The sequence below is a fragment of the Manis pentadactyla genome, chromosome 15, assembly GCF_030020395.1.
Source record: "Manis pentadactyla isolate mManPen7 chromosome 15, mManPen7.hap1, whole genome shotgun sequence".
NCBI lineage: Eukaryota > Metazoa > Chordata > Mammalia > Pholidota > Manidae > Manis > Manis pentadactyla.
Genome location: NC_080033.1, coordinates 40,032,493 through 40,055,641, shown reverse-complemented (window position 1 = coordinate 40,055,641; position 23,149 = coordinate 40,032,493). Strand labels below are relative to the sequence as shown.

The following is a 23,149-nucleotide window of genomic DNA, read 5'->3' as shown; positions in this document are numbered from 1 at the left end:
TGCTCCCCTGCCCCTGTGCACACCAGCCCCTCTCCTTCCCCCACAGAAGGTGTCAGTCTTCTAGCTTCCTCAGACCTGCCTGGCCCTGCTCCTTCGGCCTCACTGGTGGGCCACTGGCCCGGGAGCTCAGGGCTTTGCACCAGGAAGAATGCCACGCACAGCAGAGTAGGGAAAGGGTCTGGCCCCAAGTCAGGCTGGTGGGGAAATTTTGTGACTTCCCCCCCTTAGGTAGAGTAGCAAATCTGGAAAATGCAGAAACAAGAAAAATGAACAAAAAGATCACATATAATCCCACCAGAGAAACTTCTATTAATATTTTAGCACAGATCCCTTTTATGTATATAAAATTGGGGTAATACTGTATATGTTATTTTGTAATGACTGAAATTTCTTCATGTCATTAAGTATTCAGTCACAAAATAGCTAAACAATATATGCCATCCTGACACGAGGAGGTAGAGCATTTATTTAGTGACCTTCCCCACCCCTGATTTTGCAAGAGGTATTGTTCAAGGTCAAGTGGAGCTCACCCAACAGAGGGAGCATAACTGCCTCTGCTGCTCAAAAGTCTTTGAAAGGAACTCAGAACCCAACCACCGAGGAAAGACCTACTGTGAATGAGAGTTTGTAGTCGCATGCTTCCCAAGACAGAGCTCTTTCTCTCTCACTTCTTTTAACTTTCTGCCTTAAACCACTGAGATTTACAAAATCCCTACAATCACAACACAATTTTTCAAAGGAAAGTAGGGCACAGATTAAATAACAACAATTAGGAATAAGAGAAGCAGAGCGGGACAGAGAGTAATCAAAAATACACAATTTAAAACGTCATTTTTTTTTTTTGCGAGGAAGAGCTTATGAAATTGGCAGCAGTTTTTGTTTTTTAATCTGTGTATCCCAAGTGAGAGAATTAAGAAATCCCACTCTTAAACACTGAAAACCAAATGCACTGTATGAATCAAGAACTTTAAAATGTTCCGATGGCCCAGCCTGGTAACTTCATTTCTAATAACCAATCCTAAGGAAATGATGAGGGACTTGGCTAAAGATTCATGCACAGAAGGCTGAGCATGTTTTCTGTAGCATCAAAATATGAGCAGCCAGACGAAATATCCAACAGCACAGGAATGTGAAAGAAAATTGTGATGCATCATTCCACGAAATAATGGATGTTTTTTTGATGAGTTTTTATTGGTGTTGAGGAAATTCCTATAATACAGTTTATAGAAGCAAAAGACATAAAGTTGATTTTTTAATTATATGTAAGACGTTGAAAGATCATTAGAAGAAAATAGACCAATAATTTATGGCAGACACTTCCAAGTGAAGGTAGTGTTTCCTTCAAATTTCCCATGCTTTCAAAACTTTCTACAATATGAATTTTATATTCAGAAAAGTTATTTTTTTAATCAAAAAGTAACAAAAATAAACTGAAAGAATAATTTTGATAAAAATCTGTGTAGTCCTGGAAAAAGACCCTGGACTCTATGTCATGAGATATCAGATTAAAAACACAAGTCCAGGATGGCTGGGACCAGCAGGTGATGTAGAAAAAAATGCCTGCTACAAATCAGACACATGTCAAAAGGCAAGACCAAGTTTATGAAAGCACAGACTTGACCCCAGGCAGCCCCTGGCTAGCGAGTCTCATCAGGACCCCCAGGGGGAGGCAGCATAGTTGGCACCTGGACATCACTGTATTGAGTGCTTGGGGACATGGCAGGGCAGCTATAGCTACTTTTTATCATGCATGTAAAGTCTCAATCTTAAAACCCCTGCAGCATGGTTAGAGAGAGGTCTGTCTGGCCCAAAGAACCATTTCCTGGCTTGCAGACTAGGTAAAGGAGAGCTTCTAGGAAAGGAAGGGTCCTGTGAGGCCCTCAGAAGGTACCCAGAAGGGCCACCTTTCCAGCTGAGCTCATCCAGGCCTGACCTCACACTCCACCCACACCGCCTTGCATCAGTGTCGGAAGGTCCCGTGGTGGACCCAGCAACGAGCAGGACGGACAGGAGCCGGCTGCAGACATTGACCTTCTCTAGACCGCTGTCCCCGGACCTCCCACTGCTCACTTCTTCTGGCTTTCTTGATCTCAGACCACCCTCCTGATCCCATCTTGACTTCACTCTAACCCCAGCTCTGCTAGTTAACAAACTAGTTTGCAGCCAGCTCTGATTTTGGAGACCTTCCAAGACACATCTTCTTAAGATTTGCCCTCCAGCACCATGGATCACAGTAACTTCAGGAGAGGAGCCCGTGTGGCAGATGCTGTTGGTGCCTCACCATATCCCCTGCTTCTGGGCATGCCAGCCTGACTTCCCGCTCTGGCATCTGAAACCTTTGCCTGACACCTTTAGCCACCTGAGATCATTCTGCTCCAGGTGCAGCAGGTCAGAGCTCCAGGGAATTAGCAACCCCCTGGCAACAGCCTTCAACCAATGACTCATGGAAACTGAAGGATAAGTACTCCAGTTTCCTTGATGCTCTCATGGGGGACCCCTGAGACATGTCCTTGCTGGTTCCCTTCTCCAGATCCAGGTGTCCACAGCAGATACTCTGCAGGGCAGCACTGATTGGCTACCTTCTCTTTTCCATGTCACTTCTCCACTCCTCTACTGGTGTTTTCTGGGATCACCTTGAAATAATCTACTTGCACTTGGATCCTATCTCAGAGTTGGCTTCTGGCGGAAACCAAAATGAGACAGTGTTCCACCCCAGGTCCTATGGAATTGGCCTTGGAGGCCTGACCCTTGGCAGTTCCCACATATATGTCTATATGGAGGCGCTGACAAGACAGAGAGTGAGGCTGACAGAGTTCGTGTCCCTCTCCTGACTCACCTCTGCAGAAACGGGCCACAATCACAGATGGGACACCAAATATCCCATCTCCCATCAAGTCCAGGAACAGGTCTTTCTTTTTGACAGGGTCATCTGTCCTTCCTAAATACTTCTCAATGGCCACTGGAATGAGCTCCTTAGGGATGTTCTGAAATGGAGCAACAGTGAAAGGGACCACCGACCCCCTGGGGAACGACACAGCTTCTCCAGCCAGGGAGGAAGGCTGGTGTGAGCGGTGAACCTCTCCACCCGGGCACTCCCTACCCCCTGCCCCCCCAACGGAAGGTGGGAACGGAGAAAGATGGGGGCAGACCCATCCAGCCCCAGGCTTCATTCTGCCTGTTAATTGCTCTGCAATTTGGGATAAGACCCTGCCCCTCTTTGCGTCTCAGCCAGTTCCCATGATTCCTTACAACAAGGGGGTAAGAGTTCCACAGGAGGGATGCGGCTGTGTCCTGGTCCAGCTTGTCTTCGGAGAGCGGGTAGCCCATTAGCTGTTAAAACGAAGGTCAAGCAGCTGTGATCACTGGGAATTAGTGAGAAGAACCACAATGACCGAGCAAGCAAGCCCATGAGGGCTGATGGTCACTTTGCCACATCTTCACGAGCGCAGGTCTTTGACCAATTGGACAAAATCAATGAATCAAATGAACTTACCATATCCAGAAACTCAAGGAGTGCAAAGAGGACAAAGTAAACATTAAGAGAAGCTGTCCCAGTGCTTTGCAACATGAATTTATGTACAGATTAGGCTACAGCCCCCACACTGGTCATCCTGACAGAGAGGAAGGTTTCAGCCAGGCTGGTGCTGAAGCGGAGGGCTCTGGGGCAGCTGACACAGGCCTCACAAATGCCCCCTGTGGCTCTGCCACTTCAGTGTAATGCCTGGAACTGTGCTGGAGGGAGAACTACAGAGCCCTACGCGTAACTCCACCCAAACCTCTGCACCAGGAGACTTGACCACATTCTAGCATAGCTTCTAGAAGCTTAAGGCTGGACCCCTAGGATGACCCCAGACCCCCTTAAAAATACCTGCCAGGAGGATTTACTGTTTGTTCTAGCCAAAACCTGCAAACAGGCAGATAGGTCCCTAAAGGCCCTCTCAGAGCAGCTACTTTAGAAAGCCTGCAATTATGTATCCTGTCTCTGCCCTTTGAGATGTAAATCTGCCACCAGAACCGTTTCCTCAGGGCCTGAGCGCCATCTCCTTGAAGTGCCAGTGTTCAGGAGACACCTCACTCTCTCCTCCTCCCTTGGGAGGGTAAATGTCTGACATCAGTGGGCGTCTTGCTTCAACGAGTACCCCTGCCGCCTGTCATAAAGACAGAAGTGTGTTTCTCCTCCAAATTGAGCCACTTAACAAATCCAGGTGGCCCATGCACAGGGACAAGCCCCTCACACCCTGCAGTCCCCTTAACACACCCCAGCCTGTGAAGGCCTCCAGCCTGTTGTTTCGGGGACTTGAGTTCAATGCACACTGGTCTCTTCTCCCGACTGTGACTGCGTCTCCCAACTGACAGTGTGACTGAAACCACTTCAACCAGTGGCCAGCTTTGTTTACCTTGGACAGAAGGGCAAGCCCTCCAGACCTTTAGAAGTCGATTTCAACTCCGGAGGAAGGAAGTGCCAGTGTTTCCAGTTAGATAGTAGCAGCAAGTGTGGGGTCTGTGGAGAGGGCACCTCAGTTTCCCCATCTGCCCAAAGATTATCTCTGCAGGGCCCCCGGCACCAACATTTCAGCACTCTTGGCCTGGGTTCCCACCACCCAGGGGACGGCTGGCCCATCCCAGAGACGGTCTCCACAGTAATGTCAACTTGCGCGAAGGGGACAGCTGTCCCGGCCTCCGCGGGGGTCTGGAGAAGGAGACCAGAGTGGGCAGGGGCAGCAGGTCTAAGGAACCCGCACCCGCTCACCGTGGGAAGAAGCCAGCCAAACTCTTGCTTGTTGATGCCGATGATGTAGGGAATGGCGTTGAATTTCTTCTCGGCCAGAAGCTCCTCCGGCATCTTTGGGAGCAGCACACCGTCAACCACCGTGGGCAGGAGGAGGCAGCTCTGGGGGAAGGCGGGGGCTGTCTGGGCTTCCTTCTCCAGGCCTCACCCAAGTCCCATCCCCGCCTGTCTGAGCACAAGGCCAGCACCACAGACCTGCGTGGCCATGGGCAGCGGCCAAAGAACTTTGGGTCCTGACAAAAGGGGCTAAGGCTGTGTGGCCCCAGAGGGCAGAAGACAGTAGAATGGTTGGGGGTGAGTGGGTGCAAATCTTCATTCAAATTGGCATACGTACACATGTATTTAAGTATGGAAATATGTACATATTTACATATTTTTATATATACTTGTATAAAACATATATGTATATATCTCAATTTGAAGTGTATGCATATCTATGTGCAGCTGTCTATCCACGGTCCATTCCAGTTATTCCTGGTTGCTAAGTGCTATGAAGTCACCATGAACTTTGAATTAGCAAATACTATCTGCCTTTGAAACCTGACTGCCACTTACTAGCTGGTAACTTGGGAAAGTAATTTCACCTGCTTGCACCTCAGTTGCCTCATCTATAAGATGGGCTGTCATGGGAATTAAATGACTGAACAATGCAGAACTCTCAGCACAGCCCCAGGTACCTGGGAAGGGCTCGATAAGCATTAGCTGTAGTCCATCAGCAGTGATACTGCAAACCCCTCACATACACACCAGCCCAAAGGGCCGTGTTCCCCACTGATGGCAAGTGGACCTGGATAACCCCCAGGCTGTGAGGCCCTGTGGCTCCTGGGACCTGCGTCTGCTTGTCAAGAGCCAATGAATGACAGGCCAGTTCTGGCTGCTACAGCAGTTCTGCAAAGGGCATCTGACTCGGCAGGACAAGGGAGCAAATCCGAATGCAGTGGGGCTGACATCAGGGGAAAAGACCTCTGGGCCACCACTCCTGTCTTCAAAAGGCTGCTCAGTTCAGAGGGCTCTGGAGAACGAATGGTGCTCCAGACAGTGAGAACGGCATGACCAAAGTGACAGAGGTGTCACTGCACAGCGCTGATCCCAGGAAGCTCCTGGGCTTGCAGGAACGCTGTGGGGTGTGGAGTGGAGAGGGGGCCGGACAGCGCAGCGCACCTCTGCAGGGCCCAGCGCCTCACAGCCATTCGGGTATGATTTGAAGGAGTTAAGTCCATGGAGGCAAGGGGATTTGTCTTGTAAGGAAGGTCGGCCTTTTAAGGAGGTGGTGATATGCCAAGTGATATTTACAAGGGTAAATCTGGTAGCCCCATGGGGCATGGAAGGAGGCAGGAAAGGAGAGGAAAGGAGGAAGATAGTAAGAGTCTGGGAGACAACGGGGGTCGGATCTGACTGGGGCGGTGTCCGGGAGGTGCCGACTGACCCCAGCAGCAGTGAGAGACAGAGTAACTGCTGTTGGCCAGAGTGGGTGCGAACGCTGCCCCCCGTGCGGGCCCCCTGTGCGGGCCTCTGCATTGCCCTGCTCAGGTAAAACACCCAGGGGCATGTCTCACGGCTTCTTTCTGACACCCCACAGCCTGCCCACTAGCAAATCCTGTCAGCCATTACTTTAAAAATAACCAGATGCCATCCTGATCTCACCACCCCTCTGCTATGGGCCTCATTGTGGGGGAGCAAGACCCCGCCTGGATGATTGTGGCGCAGCGGCCCCCAGCTGCTGCCCCTGCGCCTGCCCTGCCTTCCCTACCCTGGATTTCAGCGCGGCAACTGATGAATCCTTAAAACCCAAGGTCATGCCACTCCTCTGTTCAAAACCCTCCTGATACCTCCCATCACACTTGGAAGCAAAATCAAGTCCTGTAAAGGGCCACCCCCACCACCTCCCTTTTCTTCTGTATCTTTAAGCCTGTTCTCTCTGCTCTCTCTCCTCTCCAGCCACGCTGGCCTCCTGCCTCAGGGCTTTTGCGGTTGCTGTTCCCTCTGCCTGGAACATTCTTCCTCCCGTTTTCCTGACAGTTGGCTTCCTGGCCTCTTGCAGAACGTGGCTCAAATGTCACCTTCTCACTGAACCATTCCCTGACCCCGTGTAAGTCCAAACCACTGGCAAATTCTATCCCCATTTCCCACTACATTTTCTCCATAACTCTGAGCACCATCGAACACATCCCGTACTTTCTTTGTTTACAGCGCCCTTCCCTAACTCCAACAGGGCAGGGGATTGTATCTGGTTTGCCTGTTTCACCGCTATAGCCCCAGCTCCTAAATTAGGTCCTGGCACAAAGTAAGTGTTAATTAAGTCTTCGCAAAAGACTGACTGAATCTCATTTAATCATCACAACACCTTTTAAGGTTAAGTACTGCGATCCCCAGGGAGAGAGCGGAGAGGCCGGCACTATGAGATGTTGCAGAGGTAATGCAATGGGAACCTGGAAACAGCAGGGAGGCAGGAGGGGAGGAGAGGGAGGTGAGGAGGCCGCCACGGCAGTGTGCTTGTGGCTGGGAGGAGGGTGGTGTCCTCAGGACTGCGATTCATGGCTCCCTCCCAGATGGTCCTACAAGCAGCACAGCTCGCGAAGCCAAGCAACCCTGCAGCCTCCCGGGAGAAGAGCGGGGCTCCTCACTGAAGGCTCCCGAAGGAGCTCCTCGCCCAGTTTCCTCCACCGCCCCATTGTGGAAGTTTCCAGTCCAGCTTCTCCCTCAGGGGAAGTTTTGGGAGCAGGAAGTGTAAATAAAAAGTGGGGAGTGGGGAAGTCTGAGCCCAGGGAACACAGAGTTGATGACTGGGAGCCCTGGACAGGGCGTCACGGGAACAGGTTCAGGCCTTCCCCGGGCCTCCGGGCTGCGTTACCCAGGTCAGTTACATGCCCGCCTCCAGGCCTCCGTGACATGACGTCAGGGGTCACTGTGAGTCCACAAGAGAGAATTCTTTCATTCATGCTTGACTTAAAAGTGGACTTTAAAGGTGTGAAGACTTACAACCTGTAATCAAGAAATCAGAGGTCCTTACCTCTCTGGGGTCTCCGAGAAAATCAACAGAGAAGAATTTCTGTGAAGACAAAGGCAGAGGATACGGGTGAGAAGGCTTCTGGGAGAAAAGCTGATCCTTGTGACCTGCGTGCCAAAGGGGTCAAGTTCTCTCTCCTGGTGCCACCCTGGCGGGGCCGAGAGGAAGTGGGCAGGCCTGGCAGAGGAGCGAGGCGAGGGAGGGGAGGGAGCTCCCGAGAGGGCGGTGGTGCTCGGGCCTGCCCTGCCTTCCTCCAGTTCCTTGTCTTGCTCTCACAGGCAACAATACCCCAATTTTCCTTTGGGGGATCCCCCTCTTTCCCACTCTAACTCCATGAATCCAGGCATCTATTTGTGACCTGGGGTGCCCTACCTCCCAGACCCGAGGGTTCACTTCAGAAATGGGCACATGCCCATGTCAGTCCAATAGAGTTACCCCAAACCTTTTGCTGGGATTACTGTGACAGGGTTTGCAGGCCTGTAGGTCTAGAATGCTGCTGTTGTCTTTAACCTTCCTGGTGGAAAAACCTGCCCAAGAGTGAAGACAATACTGAGAGGTTAAAAAACTGAGGGATAGTGACAGATCCTTCATGATTCTGTATGTGTATCTGGATCCAGCCATGCCTGAAGCCACATACTCCTGAACTATCGTTTTCAATTAGGTACCTGAAAATTCTGTTACATTTCTTTCTCTGCTCAAGGTACTTTGAGATACATTTCCTCATCTGGCATTGGAAAGTCATGACTTACAGAGAAGCTCACTGAAATTCACCACACTCCACACTTCTCTTTGCCGTGTTCACTAAGATTGCACTGACTGTGATGTTACCCTGTAGCTAACAGGTCTTAGCAGTAGGCAGCAAGGGACCAGCTGGGGTGCCTCTATGAAAGGTCATAGTCCTACCAGCCAGGGGTGCATGTGGGTGTGTGTGCCTGCATGCACGTGTGTGTGTTTGGGGAAAGTGGATAATCACAGAGACATTTCCCCATCATCTCAGAAAATCTCAGAAAGACAGTATGTGTCTTAGGTCCTTTGGGTTTTCTCAAAGTCACCAGCTCTCCCCTTATAAGGTGGGTCTTCTTGAGCCACATGAAGAGTTGCTGAAATCAATTGCCTCTTACCAGGCATCAGAAAACTGTTGTGTTTTTATGCTTCAAATGCTTTGGTCACCTTATCTGAGAAACCAGGATTCAAGCCCCAAGGCCACACTGTAGTCAGCCCATGGAAACAGCAGTCCAATGCTCGAGCCCTGTCCCTGGGGGCCCAGGAGTCCTCAGGACCCGTGGACCAGACAGTGCAGGGGTGCAGGCTATGCCGAGCTCACATTCAAAACCCCCACCCCCACCCTGAGAGAATAGCTCCTGTCGAGCCTTCATGCTGTATTCTCTGGGTGCCTGCCCCTGTGATGACACAGTGCCACAGGCACCCAGCAATCCTCAGGTGTAACCTTCTTGGTTACTATGATGAATGAATCCCCTCTTTGTGCTCCCACCACACTTAACCCACAGCGTGTATGGGTGTGTTTCTCCTTGGATAAGAACTTATGAGCAGGGACTATATCCTATTCGTGTCTGCATCACCCTCCCTGGTACTGCGTCATACACTTAGCATGGATGAATGCATGGGGTTGGCCAATACATGGAGTATGGGTGAAGTGGGTGGAAAAGTGAATAAATGAATGTTAACTGGCAGGTATTTGATTTTAGAAGGATGGATGATGAAGAAATATATGATGGCTGGACAATACATAGATGACTAACAATAGATAAATGAACATTATGGATGGATGCATATTGGATGGATGAGAGGATATTGGTGAGGTGGTTAGATCGGTGGGTGGATACGTGGCTAATGAGAAGATGGATGGATGGATGGATAAATGGATGAACGGATGGTTGGTCAGATGGGTGAATGGATGGATGGATGGGTATTCTAGAGTCATAATTGAGGCAGTCTCAGAAAATCTAGAAAATTGGGCCACCACTCAGTTATAACTGAGTCAGTTTCTAAATTAATGAGGATTAAATTATGACAACCTTTCTGGAAATCTTTGTTCTTAATCACCCCACCCTCGCAATTCAGGATGGCAGTTACCTTTGGGAATATATAATGCTTAATTTCTTAAAAATATGTCTGAAAATAGGAATGGCAAAATAGTAGGTTTTCGTAGAGCTTGGGGATTATTACATAATTTGTTCCTTATGTTGTTTTTTGACTTTGCTAATGTTTGAGACACTTCATGATACAAAAGAAAAAAAAAGAGATTCTCCATCCAGATCCAGAGGCTGACTTGGTCCTGGGAGGGAGGCGAGACCCTGTTCCAGGGGACAGCTGGGGTGATGACTCCTGGGGCCAAAGCTTGTAAGGCCACAGAATGGACACACTTACCATCTTCAGTGACGTCTCCAGGAGCTCATCCTCCGTCTTCTGGCGCAGGCAGTGAACAATGGCAGCTGAGGTGGTAGTTTTACACCCAGCAAAGAAAGCAATTTGCTGCAAAGATGACAGGTGACAGCAGAATTCAAGAGCCACGTCCCTTCCCTCAGTCAATAAAGAGCTGCTCTGTCCCAACCTCTAAGGCAGCAGGGGCAGCAGACAATACTGGAGACAAGGCGGGTCTGGGTCCCAGTCACGCCCACTATGAACCTGTCTTTGTTACCTTATTTCCGGTAAAATGGGTTAATGATCTCAAAGCTGAATGTCTAAAGAGAGGCAGCATGGGGTGGGGCTTAGGAGCATGACATCCAGGATCACACTGTCTGGTTTCAAATCTCAGCATGTCCACTTTCTAGCCATTTGGCCTCAGGCAGGCCACTGGCAGAGGGCAGCCAGAAGGAAAGGTGCAGAGGGAGAGAAGCCATGCGCCATGACGGTGGGGCCTCGAGGAGCGCGCAGGGCTCCCCAGAGCTCCACACAGTGTCTGGCTGCTGTCCTCACCAATCCACGAAACCAAGTCTCAAAACCCTACCAAAACGTGCCACATCACTGGCGCCAGTGGGCACTCCTCAGAGAGCCTCCTGTTGCTCACTTTTCCTTGGCTTCCTAAGTCTCTGGATAAAGACAGCTCCTCCCCAGGGTCCGTGCAGCAGGGCCCCTCCCAATGTCCCCATCCGCAGCTCACGCCAGGTTCCCTCTGCGTGTCCTGCTCTGGCCACATCAGCCATTCTCCCTGTCTCACCTGGGACACTTCCTACCGCCACAGGACATTTACACATGGTGTTCCCTCTTCCCAGAATATTCTTTTCTCACCAAATAAATGACCATTCATCCTTCTGATCTCCACTCAGTGATCTGTTTTTCAGAAAGCCTTTCCTGATAACCCTCCCTACACACTAGACTAAGTACTCCTTTTATATTCTGTTATGACATCAGGGAAGCCTTTATTGCTCTTATCCCAACTGACGTGTTGTAATTGTGAGATTCTATCATCATTAACCTATCTCCACCATTAGCATGGAAACTTCTAGATGCCTGGCTAGATCAAAATTATTTGCTGAGTCACTGAATGAATCAAAACATGAATTCTCCAGGAACCCGCCCCAGTCACAAGGCCCCCCAAGAGGAAACACACCAGGCCCACATGCTGTAAGTGGGCTCTCCAGAACTCAGACCCTCAGACAGACAAGACAAGGACAGTCCACTTCCCAGCCCAGCTTGGCACCCCACCTAGACACACCCTGCAAAGTATGGTCAGAGGACAGTTCGCTCCAGCAGTCCAGAGTCAAGGGTTTGAGGCCCGGCTCTGCCCTGACCACTCTCTGATCTTGACAAGGTCTGTTCTCTGGCCTAGTTTGGTCAGTGGGAAAACTGGGAGGTTGGGTGAAGTGTCTCCTTGCCCTCTGACCTCCAAGATTGTTTGATGATGTCAGCTGGATCCCATGGCAAGAAAACCCCCTACAGACTCCAGCAGTGCACAGCAAAGGGCATGGGGCGATCCAGCGCACGACCCTACCTGAGCTATGTCCTTTGTACTGCGCCTGTACAGTACAGGACTGATGACCATGCCACTCTCAGAGATAGCCCGATGGAAGAGGTTCTTGGCCAGGGGAGACAACACCTGGAGGAGAGAGCACAGGAAGAGAGTTTACACTCCTGGGGCAGAGGATTTCAAGAGCCATCCCCATCCGCACTTCTGCCCTGGCTCATTCTCCTGGGGGTGCTGGGGCTCAGACACGACAGGTCCTGGCCTCGAGGGTTTCCCTCGAGGCTGACCGTGGGGCCTGGCTTCTCCAAGAAAATCTCAGTAGGCAGGAGGCAGGAGTGCAGAGTGAGGGGCAGAACCGGAGTGTGAGGCACGCTCTGATTACGACAATCAAAAGTATCTGAAAGACAGCTTGGCAGTTGGCAACGCTTTAAAGACACAATTCTGATTCCACATTTCCATTGCTCAGAGTTCATCCTAAGAAAAATGATCATGGAGGCACACATTTCTAAGAATGCTCAGGCTGTTTATAATAAAATGGAAAATAAAATTAACTCGGAAATAACCAAAGGTTCTAATATTATGAGATTGGGTAAATAAACCATTCTTCATTCTTACCGTGGAATACTATGCAACTACAAGAAAATAATACCATGGAAGAGTATTTAATATTTAGAGAGATATGTATGTTATAATGATAAGGAAGGTTTTTGTTTAAAAAATCAGAGATGGACAGATTAATAGACAGATAGAGTGAGTCATGGGAAAACACTAGAAAATGCCCATGGTGACATCCCTAGGAAATGGGATTAGGGATACTTTTTTGTCTGAGTTTCTCCATACTATTCCATTCTCTCCAATTTTACTGAATATGAAAAATATTTTCATCCTAGTATTTAACCGTGAAACCAATACATATTATTATACCAGTCAGTAATAGACCCTCTGCTCAACTGTGAGGTTGCTAGAGGGATTTACAGCTTCCAGCACCTTCTGATTTGGTTTTCATCTTTGTTTCCTTCAGCGCCTCCCCCAGCCCCACTCCCCACCCCAGGTTCCCACAGCCCCTGCCCCATCCCCCCACCAGTCCTCTCTGCCCACTCCTCCCCCAGCCCAGTCCCATCCCTTAATCCCAGAGACCGCTGCCCTCCCTCTGGAGCAGGGACAGGCCATCGGACCACCCCAGACGAGGACCTGACCGGTACTTGGTGCTCAGGTCCCCTCGGAAAGCAGATCTGCCTTCAATCCAAACAATCACACTCTGCCAAGCTCTCGTGATTCCCTCCTTTTACTCATAATTTATACCCACCCTACTTCTCAAGAGAAGTGAAGTGGATCTGGGCCTAATGTTAAAATGATTGGGGAGGAGAAGGAGAGCTCAACAAGTTAGAAGAGTAGGAGTGTCACTGCTGCAGGCTATGGTGAGAGGTCCTTAATGGCTCCACGATGCTAACTTGAGCTCTTGAGCTTCCTGGGGCCAAGAGAGTCTGGCCATTAGCTCCCCACCATCTGGTCCCATGCTGAGTACAGTCGGTTCTGAATCCAGGGCTTTTAATGAAGGTACCCATGGCTGGATTGGCTGGTCTCCCAGTGAGGCGCCCCATGAGCAGTCACATCAGGGCCGGGAACACTTACGAGAACAGAGACACTTTCACTTCCTGCAGACTCTCCGAAGATGGTCACAGAGCCAGGGTTCCCTCCAAAGTTGGCAATGTTCTCCTGGACCCAGTGCAGTGCAGCCACCTGGTCCAAGTGACCCCAGTTACCCCGGCTGTGTTCATCCCCAGTGCTGTGAGTAAGAAAACAGGGTGTAGGTGGGGGCAGCAACTTCATGGCAGGGGTTTCAGGACCACAGATAGGGCTGGGGGCTCTAGGTCAACCTTCCTGAGTAAGCCTGGGCTCCCACAGCCCTGACACAGGGGTCTTCTCCTGCCTTCCATTCCTGAAGCACTGTTCTGTTGTAGGGCTCTTCATTCACTCATCCAGCATCTATTTACTGAGCATCTACTATGTGCCAAACACTGTTCGAAGAGCCAGGAGCACAACTGAGAATAAAACAGGCAGAACCTCTGACTACACAGAAATCCCACTACAGATTCTCAACAGATATACATAGAATATAACATCAGGTAGTGAAAGTGCTGTCAGGGAAAATAATACAGAGTAAGGGAAAAGGCAGGGAAGGGGCAGTGGGTTCTATTCTAGATCACATGACCAGAGGCCTTTTTGAGCTGTAGCATTTGAGAAGAGACCTGAATGAAGTAGCAAAGGAGCCTTGCAAGTATCCAAAGAAGGGAATTCCAGGCAGAAGAAACAGCAAGTGCAAAGGCCCTGGGGTCCAAGGAACAAAAGTTTGAGTGTAGGACATGCAGCGAGAGGGCCTTATGGGCCTTGGTAAGGACTTTGATATCATGGTAAGTAACATGGGCAGCCATTGCAGGGAAATGACGTGATGCAATTTATGTCTGAAAGGATTACTCTGGCTACTGTGTGGATCAGATAAAGTGTAAAAGTCGCAGGGTTATAAAAGTAAGTGGTTATTGTAATAACTTAGGTGAGAGACACCAAGGGCTTTGATTAGGGTGGTTACAAGAGAGGAGGTGAGATGTAGTTGGATTCTGATTATATTTTAAATGTGGAACCAAGAGGATTTTCTGACTGACTAGATGTGGGGTGTGAGAAAAAGACAAGAGTCTAGGCTGATCACGGAGCTTCAACTGGAAGGAGAGAGCTGCCAGCAGTTGAGCAGCAGGCACTGTGGGGAAAGTAGGAGTGTTTCTTGGGGGAGGAGCTGTGGGGGTCAAGGGTTAAGTTCGTCCGTGTGGGTGTGAGGTGCCCTTCAGTCATCCAGTGGAAACAGCAGGAGGTGGAAGGAGATGTCCATCTGGATTTCAAAGGAGAAGTTGGGGCTGAAAGAAGGAACTATGAAGGTGCCCCCTGAGGTCACTCAGGGAACCAGTGGAGATGGAGAAAGGCCTGAGGACAGGAAGGAGGGGGGTCCAGTGAAGGGACCGAGAAGGAGCAGCCGTGAGGCAGGAGGTGGCCAGAAGCCAAGAGAAAGAAGCTTTTCAAAAGGGTGCGAGGGATCACGCGTGGATGCTGCCGTGACCGTGTGCGGATGCTTGCCAAGGTTGGGCCAAGAGCTGTTGGGACACTGGCGACCTCACCCTGAACAGTGCGGTGGTCACAGTAGAGCCCTGGCTGGCACAGTGGAGAGGCTGAGAGGAGAGGAAGCTGGGGGCGCTGGTGTCTGTTGTGCCGGGCCAGGGAGCGGCCAGGCCGTGGGTGAGGACTCTCAATCAAGGCGACGCATCCTGGGGCGTGACCCCTGGGGAGAACCTTCCTCCTACTCTAGAGGTTTTTCCAGTGAGGAGCCCACCCCACCCCCAGGTGCCCCATTAGTCATCTCAGGGTCACAGGTCATTCAAAAAAGGTTCACAGTAACTGTCCTGCAGGAAACCTGGTTCCTGTCCCCATGGAGACTCGATGTACAAGACACTAGCCTTCACCCATGTATGTGTCAATTCCAAGAAAGAAATGGGATGAGTGGGCCTGACATTCCTCCCAGAAGGGCTTTGCATTGGAATCCGATGCTCTGACAACTTCCAACTGCAGCCACTGGGATGGCACAGGTGAAAAGGAGATGAGTATTTCAGAGGAGGTAATTATTTGGATTGGGCCTTGCAGGATGAATAGGAGTTTATCAGGTAGACTAAGCATTCCAGGCACAGGGAGGAGCATCTGCAAAAGTTCAGAAGCAAGGGACCAGGGTGGCTGGGGAAAGAGAAGGTAGAAGAGGTCCAGTTATGAAGGGACTTGGATGTCTTACTAGGGAACCTAGCAAGACCCCCTTGAGGGCTGCATGACAGAGCTGAATCCCTGCACCCTGCTTCGGGGGCCAGTGTGCAGTGAGGAGGGACCAGCATCTTACCTGAAGAATCCCCAGATGCCCAAGCAGTACTGAATGGTCACCACCACCACGTTTTCATGGGCAGACAGGGCCAGCCCATCGTAGGTTGATGCCCCGCCCACCATCAGACCACCTCCGTGGATCCACACCATCACCTGGACAGGGAGGAAGCAAATAACGGTTATAGGGAGCAAAGCTGGGAGGGACCTCATGAGGTTGTCTGGTTTGATGGCCTACCTGTTGGCCATGGCTCAAGGAGACTGTTTCCAGAAGTCCCCCAGTCCCCAGCAAAGCTGGAACTGGCAGTTGCTCGCCTCTCTCTTTCTCCCACCTGGGGCTGAAGCCATGACGCCAATCGCCCTGCCTCTGCCAGTCTCCCTGCCTCCAGTGCCACCTCCTCCCAGGGTTCCTCACACTGAAAACATCATCATGGGAACAGCCAAAGGCTCAGAGTGTCATCTTCTCTTGGAGCCCAACCTCAAAGCCACCTCCTCCGAGAAGTCTTCAATCATTTGACTAATATGAGCTGAGAACCTTCTATGTGCCAGGGACTGTGATAAGAATTGAGGTTGAGAGTGGACACAGAAATTCATAACACGTGGATCTTGCATTTAAAGAGCTTGTGAGCAAGGAAATGAGAGTGGCTAAAGTAATATTGCAATAATTTTGTTAGTTTAAAAAAGTCATTCATAACATGAACTATGTGCCAAGTATTTTCCTAAGCATTTAAAAATAAACGATCCATGAGGCTCTCATTCCCATTTAACAGACAGGAACTGACCAGCCCTTGGCTCAGCCTTCACCCAGAAACAGACAGGAAAGTGATGCACTTAACCTGCCCGAGGTCATACAGCTAATAAGTGATGAAACCAGTGTTTGAACCCACAGTCTGGCTCCAGAGTCCACGTGTTGAGCCACTCAGCTCACGGCAGCCAATGGCCATGACCAGTGGGTCACTGTTAACGTGGGCATAAGACCTTCCCTTCAACTCTAAGGTTTCAGAAGCTCCTCCCCTGTGTATTCACCAGGCACTGAGCCAAACCTTGGTCCTCATCGCTGGATACTCACATGTGATTGTTCCCATTTTGAGGAACGAGAGCCAAGCTGCTCAGCTAATGCAGGCACCACCAGGATTTAACCCCAGACCCTGTAATTCCAGAGCTGGTGTCCATAACCAGAGGTTCTCCTGACTCATGGTTCCCAGAGCCCCTGTCTGTCCTACACCCCGGGGCCTTGCCTACTTCCAGGCAGAGGGAATTGGTTCATGTTCATCTCTGGGTGAAGGCTGAGCCAAGGGCTGGTCAGCAGTGATTTGCTGAAGCTCATTGACATCTGAGAAGCCAGATAGTAAGACCCTCGACAGCAGGGGCTGCATGCTAAGTGTTTTGTGTCCCTCCTTTCTCCTAACCCCCTAAGGGGGCACTGAGTACACAAGAGAAGAATGAATGCAGGAATGAATGAATGAGTGAACTTTTGTCCCAACATATTTGTGCCAAGCATGTGCAGGGCCAGCTTCCAGACAAGTACACAGAGGCCCTCCCCCCATCCTGGGCATCATGCCAGGTGTGTTGCCGGGAGATGGCTGGGTGCTGACCCACCCCTCCCCACACACTTGCACCTTCTCCATTCCAGCGACCCCCTTCTTTTCCAGTGGACCCTCCCTACCCTCCAGCAGGTGCAGAGCCTGGAAGCCTGCCCCACCTGCAGGTCTCCTTTATTCCAGAGCTGATGACTCCCTGGGTCACCAAGGCTGCCAGAAGACAGTTAAAGTGGGGAATAAGCTACAGTAAAATCCTAGTTAGCCAAAGGCTAAGGAAAAGTGCTTCTTGGATTGCCCCAGGCTGTCCCAACACCTCTGACACTTTCCCCATGCTGGGCCTCAGTTTCTCTATTTGTAAATGAAGGGTTGGGTTGTGTCTTATCTCTAAGATTCCCTGCAGCTCTACCTTATTGGAAATTGTTTTAGCTGCTTTGGGTGTCAGATTCCTAATCTGGCAACTAAGAGTAATCATTCTTTTCCTCCTATTAGCATAAAAGAACCTGGAAACATTACAGTGTGCATTAGACAAGCACAGCAAACTCCCCCAGAGGCCCTCCTGTCTGTCACCAGGGGAAACTGAGGCATGGAAAAACGTGTTTCTGTTGGTCATGTGCAGCCTGGATCTGGCGGCTAAAGGAAGCCCGGGGCCCTGGGAACAGCCATGGAATGATAGCCTGCCCCCCAGCTGTGTTCAGCCTCTTCCAGTGGCCCCAGAAGGCCCAGAGTTCTGGAACTCGCCACTTACTGGCAGCCTGCTTTGTTTCGTCAGGTCAGCGGGAGTGTAAATATTTAGGTAAAGACAGTCTTCAGAAAACTTGAGATCAATGTTCTCCTTTCTGTTGGTAAAGAGCTCTGAGAGCACCTGCCCGGTCACTGGGTCTTGGGAGCACCTGGGGAGAAAGCAGAACTCCTGGGGGTCAGTCAGAGCTCAGTCAGGCCGTCTCCTGCACACAGGCCAGGCCTCGGGCCAGCAGGTGTAGGCTGCTAAATAGACTTGCTCTCACCAGACTTGAGAGACTGGGATGGCTAGGAGGCCACCTGGGGAATCTGGGTGGGGGCTCTGGGGCTCAATAGGGTTCCCCAGGACCATGTAGAGTAAGAAGGCCTGGCACCTCTTGGGATACCCCATATGTGACCCACCCGGGAAAGACCCATTCCCCACACAGCCTGGCTGCAGCCAGCTCTCTGCTGGCTCCCAAGGTAGGCTAGAGGGTGACCATGTTCCTCCACTACGAAAACATGCTCTGGCCCATGGGAGACTTCCACAAGACATGAGAAATCACTCAAATGACAGACATTAGGGCCTACAACAGGTCAGGGGTGAAACATCTGTGGGGCAACCCCAGGAGAATTGCATTCTAGTCCTGCCTCAACCACTAATTTGCTGAGTGACCTTGGATGAATTCCTTGCCTGCTCTGACCCAAATCTGCCAGGCCTAAGTGAGGGGAGTGATTTTTACAAGGGTCTTGCAGCCTTGACATGCTAAGATTCTATCATTAACCCATCCCAGGGAAGCACTGTTTAGCGCCTTAATAACAAATCTTGAAGATACAACACAGATAATAACTGGTACTATTTTAGGGAGTCCTCCCAGCATGCCGGGCGTTGTTTTAAGTACTCTTTATGTACTAACTCATTTAATCTCAGATCAATGCCAGGACATGGGCTCTATTATTATCATCCCTATTTTATAGGAGAGAGAACTGAGGTTAGAGAATCTGACCAGGTTCACATAGCCAGAAAAATCCATCATGTCATCCTTATATTTCCAAAGCTATAAGCAACATCTCTGACTTTTAGTGTGTGCGGAAGGCAGCCACCCCTGCCCCAGGACACAGGGGAGATAACTGAGGCTCTGCAGTGTTCGGTGACACAGTTGTCAAGGGGCAGATTCAGAGTCTGCAAAGATGACTTCCTGATCCTATTCTGGGGGACTTTCCCCAAGACCAAGGGGGATAATATTCATAAAAGAAGAAATTCAAATGTCAAAAAAGGAAAACAAGAGTTCAACATTACTGGTATTCAAATAAAAACAGAATGAGCAGCCAAACTATATATAATCATGATAATAATAATAATATGTATTATTTTGACTCCCCAATAGCCAAAAATATTTTCTGGTAACCCCCAGCACTGCCAACAGTCTGGTGAATGGAGGTTTTCCTATATTAATGGACAGAGTGTAGTTGGAGGGGCATTTAACAAAAAGTGCATAGTCTTTCACTCAGAAGTGTGATTTCTTGGAACTTGTCCAAAAATATTCATGACTGTGCATAAAATTTACCTATAGGATGCTTATCAGAGCACTAACAATATTATCAAAAACATTAATAGTAACTTAATACATTACTTACTAAATCAAGTAAGAGACTAGGTAAATAAATCATGATTCAATACCTAAAGTGATACAGCTTTAAAATGTCAGGCTGTGATATTTAAGGACATAGAATGCTGTTCGTGCTATAAACGAGTGAAACAGGTTTCCAAACGATTTGTATAGGGTGATGTGACATTGTGATTTATAGTAAGAAACACATCTTTTTTTTTTTTTTTTTTTTTACGCTCCAACAACTGCTTTATTTGCATCTCCAATTTTGATGTGTAACATTTTTTGTTATTGTTCTATTTCAAATATTTTCTAGTTCCCCATATAATTTTTTCTTTGATCCATGAACTATTTTAAAGTGTAGTTTTATTTTTTCTTCATACAAATTTGTATTGTTAGATTTTTTTTTACAATAAACCTGTAATTCATTTAGAACAAACTAATTTGCAAAAAGATAACAGTATAGGAAGTTAAAGGAATAGTGTCATAAACTCACAATTACACCACATAAAGTATAGTTTTAAATTTCCAAACGTAGAATTTTTATTTTATCTTTGTGTTAGTGATTTTAACTTAATTTCATTTTGATGAGAGGTAATGGTCTATATAATCCTAATATTTTCAGACTGGGACTTGCTTTATAGCCTAGTTTGAGGTCCATTTTCACGTTTCATGTTGAATGCAACCTTTTATCTGTAAACATTAGATCAAGCTTGCTCATTATTTTGTTTAAATCTTGATTTAGAATTGTTATATTTTACTTCGGAACTGAATTTTTTATCACTATGCTGTGAACTTTTTTTTTTTTTTTTTTTAATTATTATTTTTTATTGAAGGGTAGTTGACACACAGTATTACATTACATGAGTTTCAAGTGTACAACACAGTGGTAGAACATTTATATACATAATTCTAGGTTCCAGCTATCACCCTACCAGGCTGTTACAATATCTTGACTATATTCCTTATGCTATACCTTACATCCCGGTTACTAATTTATTTTACCATTGGAAGTCTGTCCTTTTTTTTTTTTTTTTTGTGAGGGCATCTCTCATATTTATTGATCAAATGGTTGTTAACGACAATAAAATTCTGTATAGGGGAGTCAATGCTCAATGCACAATCATTATTCCACCCCAAGCCTAATTTTTGTCAGTCTCCAATCTTCTGAGGCATAACAAACAAGTTTTTACATGTAGAACAAATTCTTACATAATGAATAAGTTACATAGTGAACAGTACAAGGGCAGTCATCACAGAAACTTCCGGTTTTGCTCATGCATTATGAACTATAAACAGTCAGTTCAAATATGAATACTCATTTGGTTTTTATACTTGATTTATATGTGGATACCACATTTCTCTCTTTATTATTATTATTTTTAATAAATTGCTGAAGTGGTAGGTAGATACAAGATAAAGGTAGAAAACATAGTTTAGTGTTGTAAGAGAGCACATGTAGATGATCAGGTGTGTGCCTGTAGACTATGTGTTAATCCAAGCTAGACCAGGGCAATAAAACATCCACGTATGCAGAAGATTTCTCTCAGAACGGGGGGGTGAGGTTCTAAGCCTCACCTCTGTTGATCCCCAATTTCTCACCTGATGGCCCCCCTGCGACTGTGCCTGTCTTAGGTTGTTCCTCCCTTGAGGAATCTTACCCGTCTCTGGCTAACCAGTCATCTTCCGGGGCCATACAGGGAAATGTGAAGTTGGTAAGTGAGAGAGAAGCCTTATTGTTTGAAAAAGTTAGCTTTTTACTTCTTTGCATATTTATGCCCTGTGGCTTCTATGCCCAGCATTTGTCTTGAGGTATCTTTACCACTTGGAAGAATTATGATACTCGGTAAATTTGATATGAGGCACGAATTCTATTTAAGGGTTGTAATTAGGAAGGAAGAAGAAAAGCTATAGAAGTAGCAGGCGGAAGAAAACATGGGAAGATTGATTATTTCTTTGATATATCTTCTTGTAGAGTAACTTCAGCATGTATAGGTTTTAAGCTACTACTTAAATTGCACACACACATTAACATAATAGGAGTATAGTTACATAACCAAAGCATATCTGTAATTACCAGCCATCTGCAGTGAAACCAAGAAAACCAGTTAGGCACCTTAGGCATTTGTGAAAACTTATCTATGATATGGTGGATATTGTCCAAATGAACTTGAACAGTCTGAGAGAAATCAGACAAATTAAAACAACCCATTCCTGGGGACTGTTCACATGCCATATGTTCTTTTAACAATAAATAGTTTGTAGTTGTAAGACTTTGGAGCGCTACAATTTGCACTTCTCCAAATTCTTGGTTGAGTTCCAACAGTATAGATCCAGTCCAATTTTGTTGTTTTACTGTATGCACAGGCCAGCTTAGATATCTCCTTCCTCATTCCCATGGCAGGTCCAGGAACTGGTGGGATGAGTGCATCTACAGCTGTAGCAGTGCGTGGATCTTTGTTGGGGTTTTTTGATGATCATCTTCTGGCATGAGTCTTCCAGAGGGTGCAGATGTTGGAAGTTCTTTTTCATATCGTATCTTAGTTCATTTTCGGGGTAGCCCAATTAGGCTTTGATCCTCTGTATAAACACAAACAGACCCTTTGCCTACACTTTTATATGCCCTTTATACCCTTGTGTAGAACTCGTTGGAGGTTACCACACAGGAACTGCCCTTTTTTTTTTTGCTATCACTAATCTACACTTACATGACGAATATTATGTTTACTAGGCTCTCCCCTATACCAGGTCTCCCCTATAAACCCCTTTACAGTCACTGTCCATCAGCATAGCAAAATGTTGTAGAATCACTACTTGCCTTCTCTGTGTTGTACAGCCCTCCCTTTTCTCCTACCCCCCCTTGCATGTTAATCTTAATACCCCCCTACTTCTCCCCCCCTTATCCCTCCCTACCCACCCATCCTCCCCAGTCCCTTTCCCTTTGGTACCTGTTAGTCCATTCTTGAGTTCTGTGATTCTGCTGCTGTTTTGTTCCTTCAGTTTTTCCTTTGTTCTTATATTCCACAGATAAGTGAAATCATTTGGTATTTCTCTTTCTCCGCTTGGCTTGTTTCACTGAGCATAATACCCTCCAGCTCCATCCATGTTGCTGCAAATGATTGGATTTGCCCTTTTCTTATAGCTGAGTAGTATTCCATTGTGTATATGTACCACATCTTCTTTATCCATTCATCTATTGATGGACATTTAGGTTGCTTCCAATTCTTGGCTATTGTAAATAGTGCTGCAATAAACATAGGGGTGCATCTGTCTTTCTCAAACTTGATTGCTGTATTCTTAGGGTAAATTCCTAGGAGTGGAATTCCTGGGTCAAATGGTAAGTCTGTTTTGAGCATTTTGATGTACCTCCATACTGCTTTCCACAATGGTTGAACTAACTTACATTCCCACCAGCAGTGTAGGAGGGTTCCCCTTTCTCCACAGCCTCGCCAACATTTGTTGTTGTTTGTCTTTTGGATGGCAGCCATCCTTACTGGTGTGAGGTGATACCTCATTGTAGTTTTAATTTGCATTTCTCTGATAATTAGCGATGTGGAGCATCTTTTCATGTGTCTGTTGGCCATCTGTATTTCTTTTTTGGAGAACTGTCTGTTCAGTTCCTCTGCCCATTTTTTAATTGGGTTATTTGTTTTT

At 47.9% G+C, this 23,149-nt stretch overlaps 1 protein-coding gene across 3 annotated transcripts in view; it reads right to left on the bottom strand.

Annotated features, from left to right (window-relative positions):
* LOC130681005 (liver carboxylesterase-like) overlaps positions 1-23,149 on the bottom strand; it is a 52,769-nt gene that overhangs the window by 2,436 nt on the left and 27,184 nt on the right. For all 3 annotated transcript variants that reach the window (XM_057492950.1, XM_057492951.1, XM_057492952.1), the window contains 9 exons: positions 17,914-18,058; positions 15,650-15,783; positions 13,354-13,507; positions 11,749-11,853; positions 10,185-10,289; positions 7,800-7,838; positions 4,751-4,891; positions 3,250-3,330; positions 2,837-2,984 (listed from right to left, as the gene is read on the bottom strand). In XM_057492950.1, the coding sequence (XP_057348933.1) occupies positions 2,837-2,984; positions 3,250-3,330; positions 4,751-4,891; positions 7,800-7,838; positions 10,185-10,289; positions 11,749-11,853; positions 13,354-13,507; positions 15,650-15,783; positions 17,914-18,058 (1,052 nt within the window). The remainder of the gene's footprint in view (positions 1-2,836; positions 2,985-3,249; positions 3,331-4,750; positions 4,892-7,799; positions 7,839-10,184; positions 10,290-11,748; positions 11,854-13,353; positions 13,508-15,649; positions 15,784-17,913; positions 18,059-23,149) is intronic.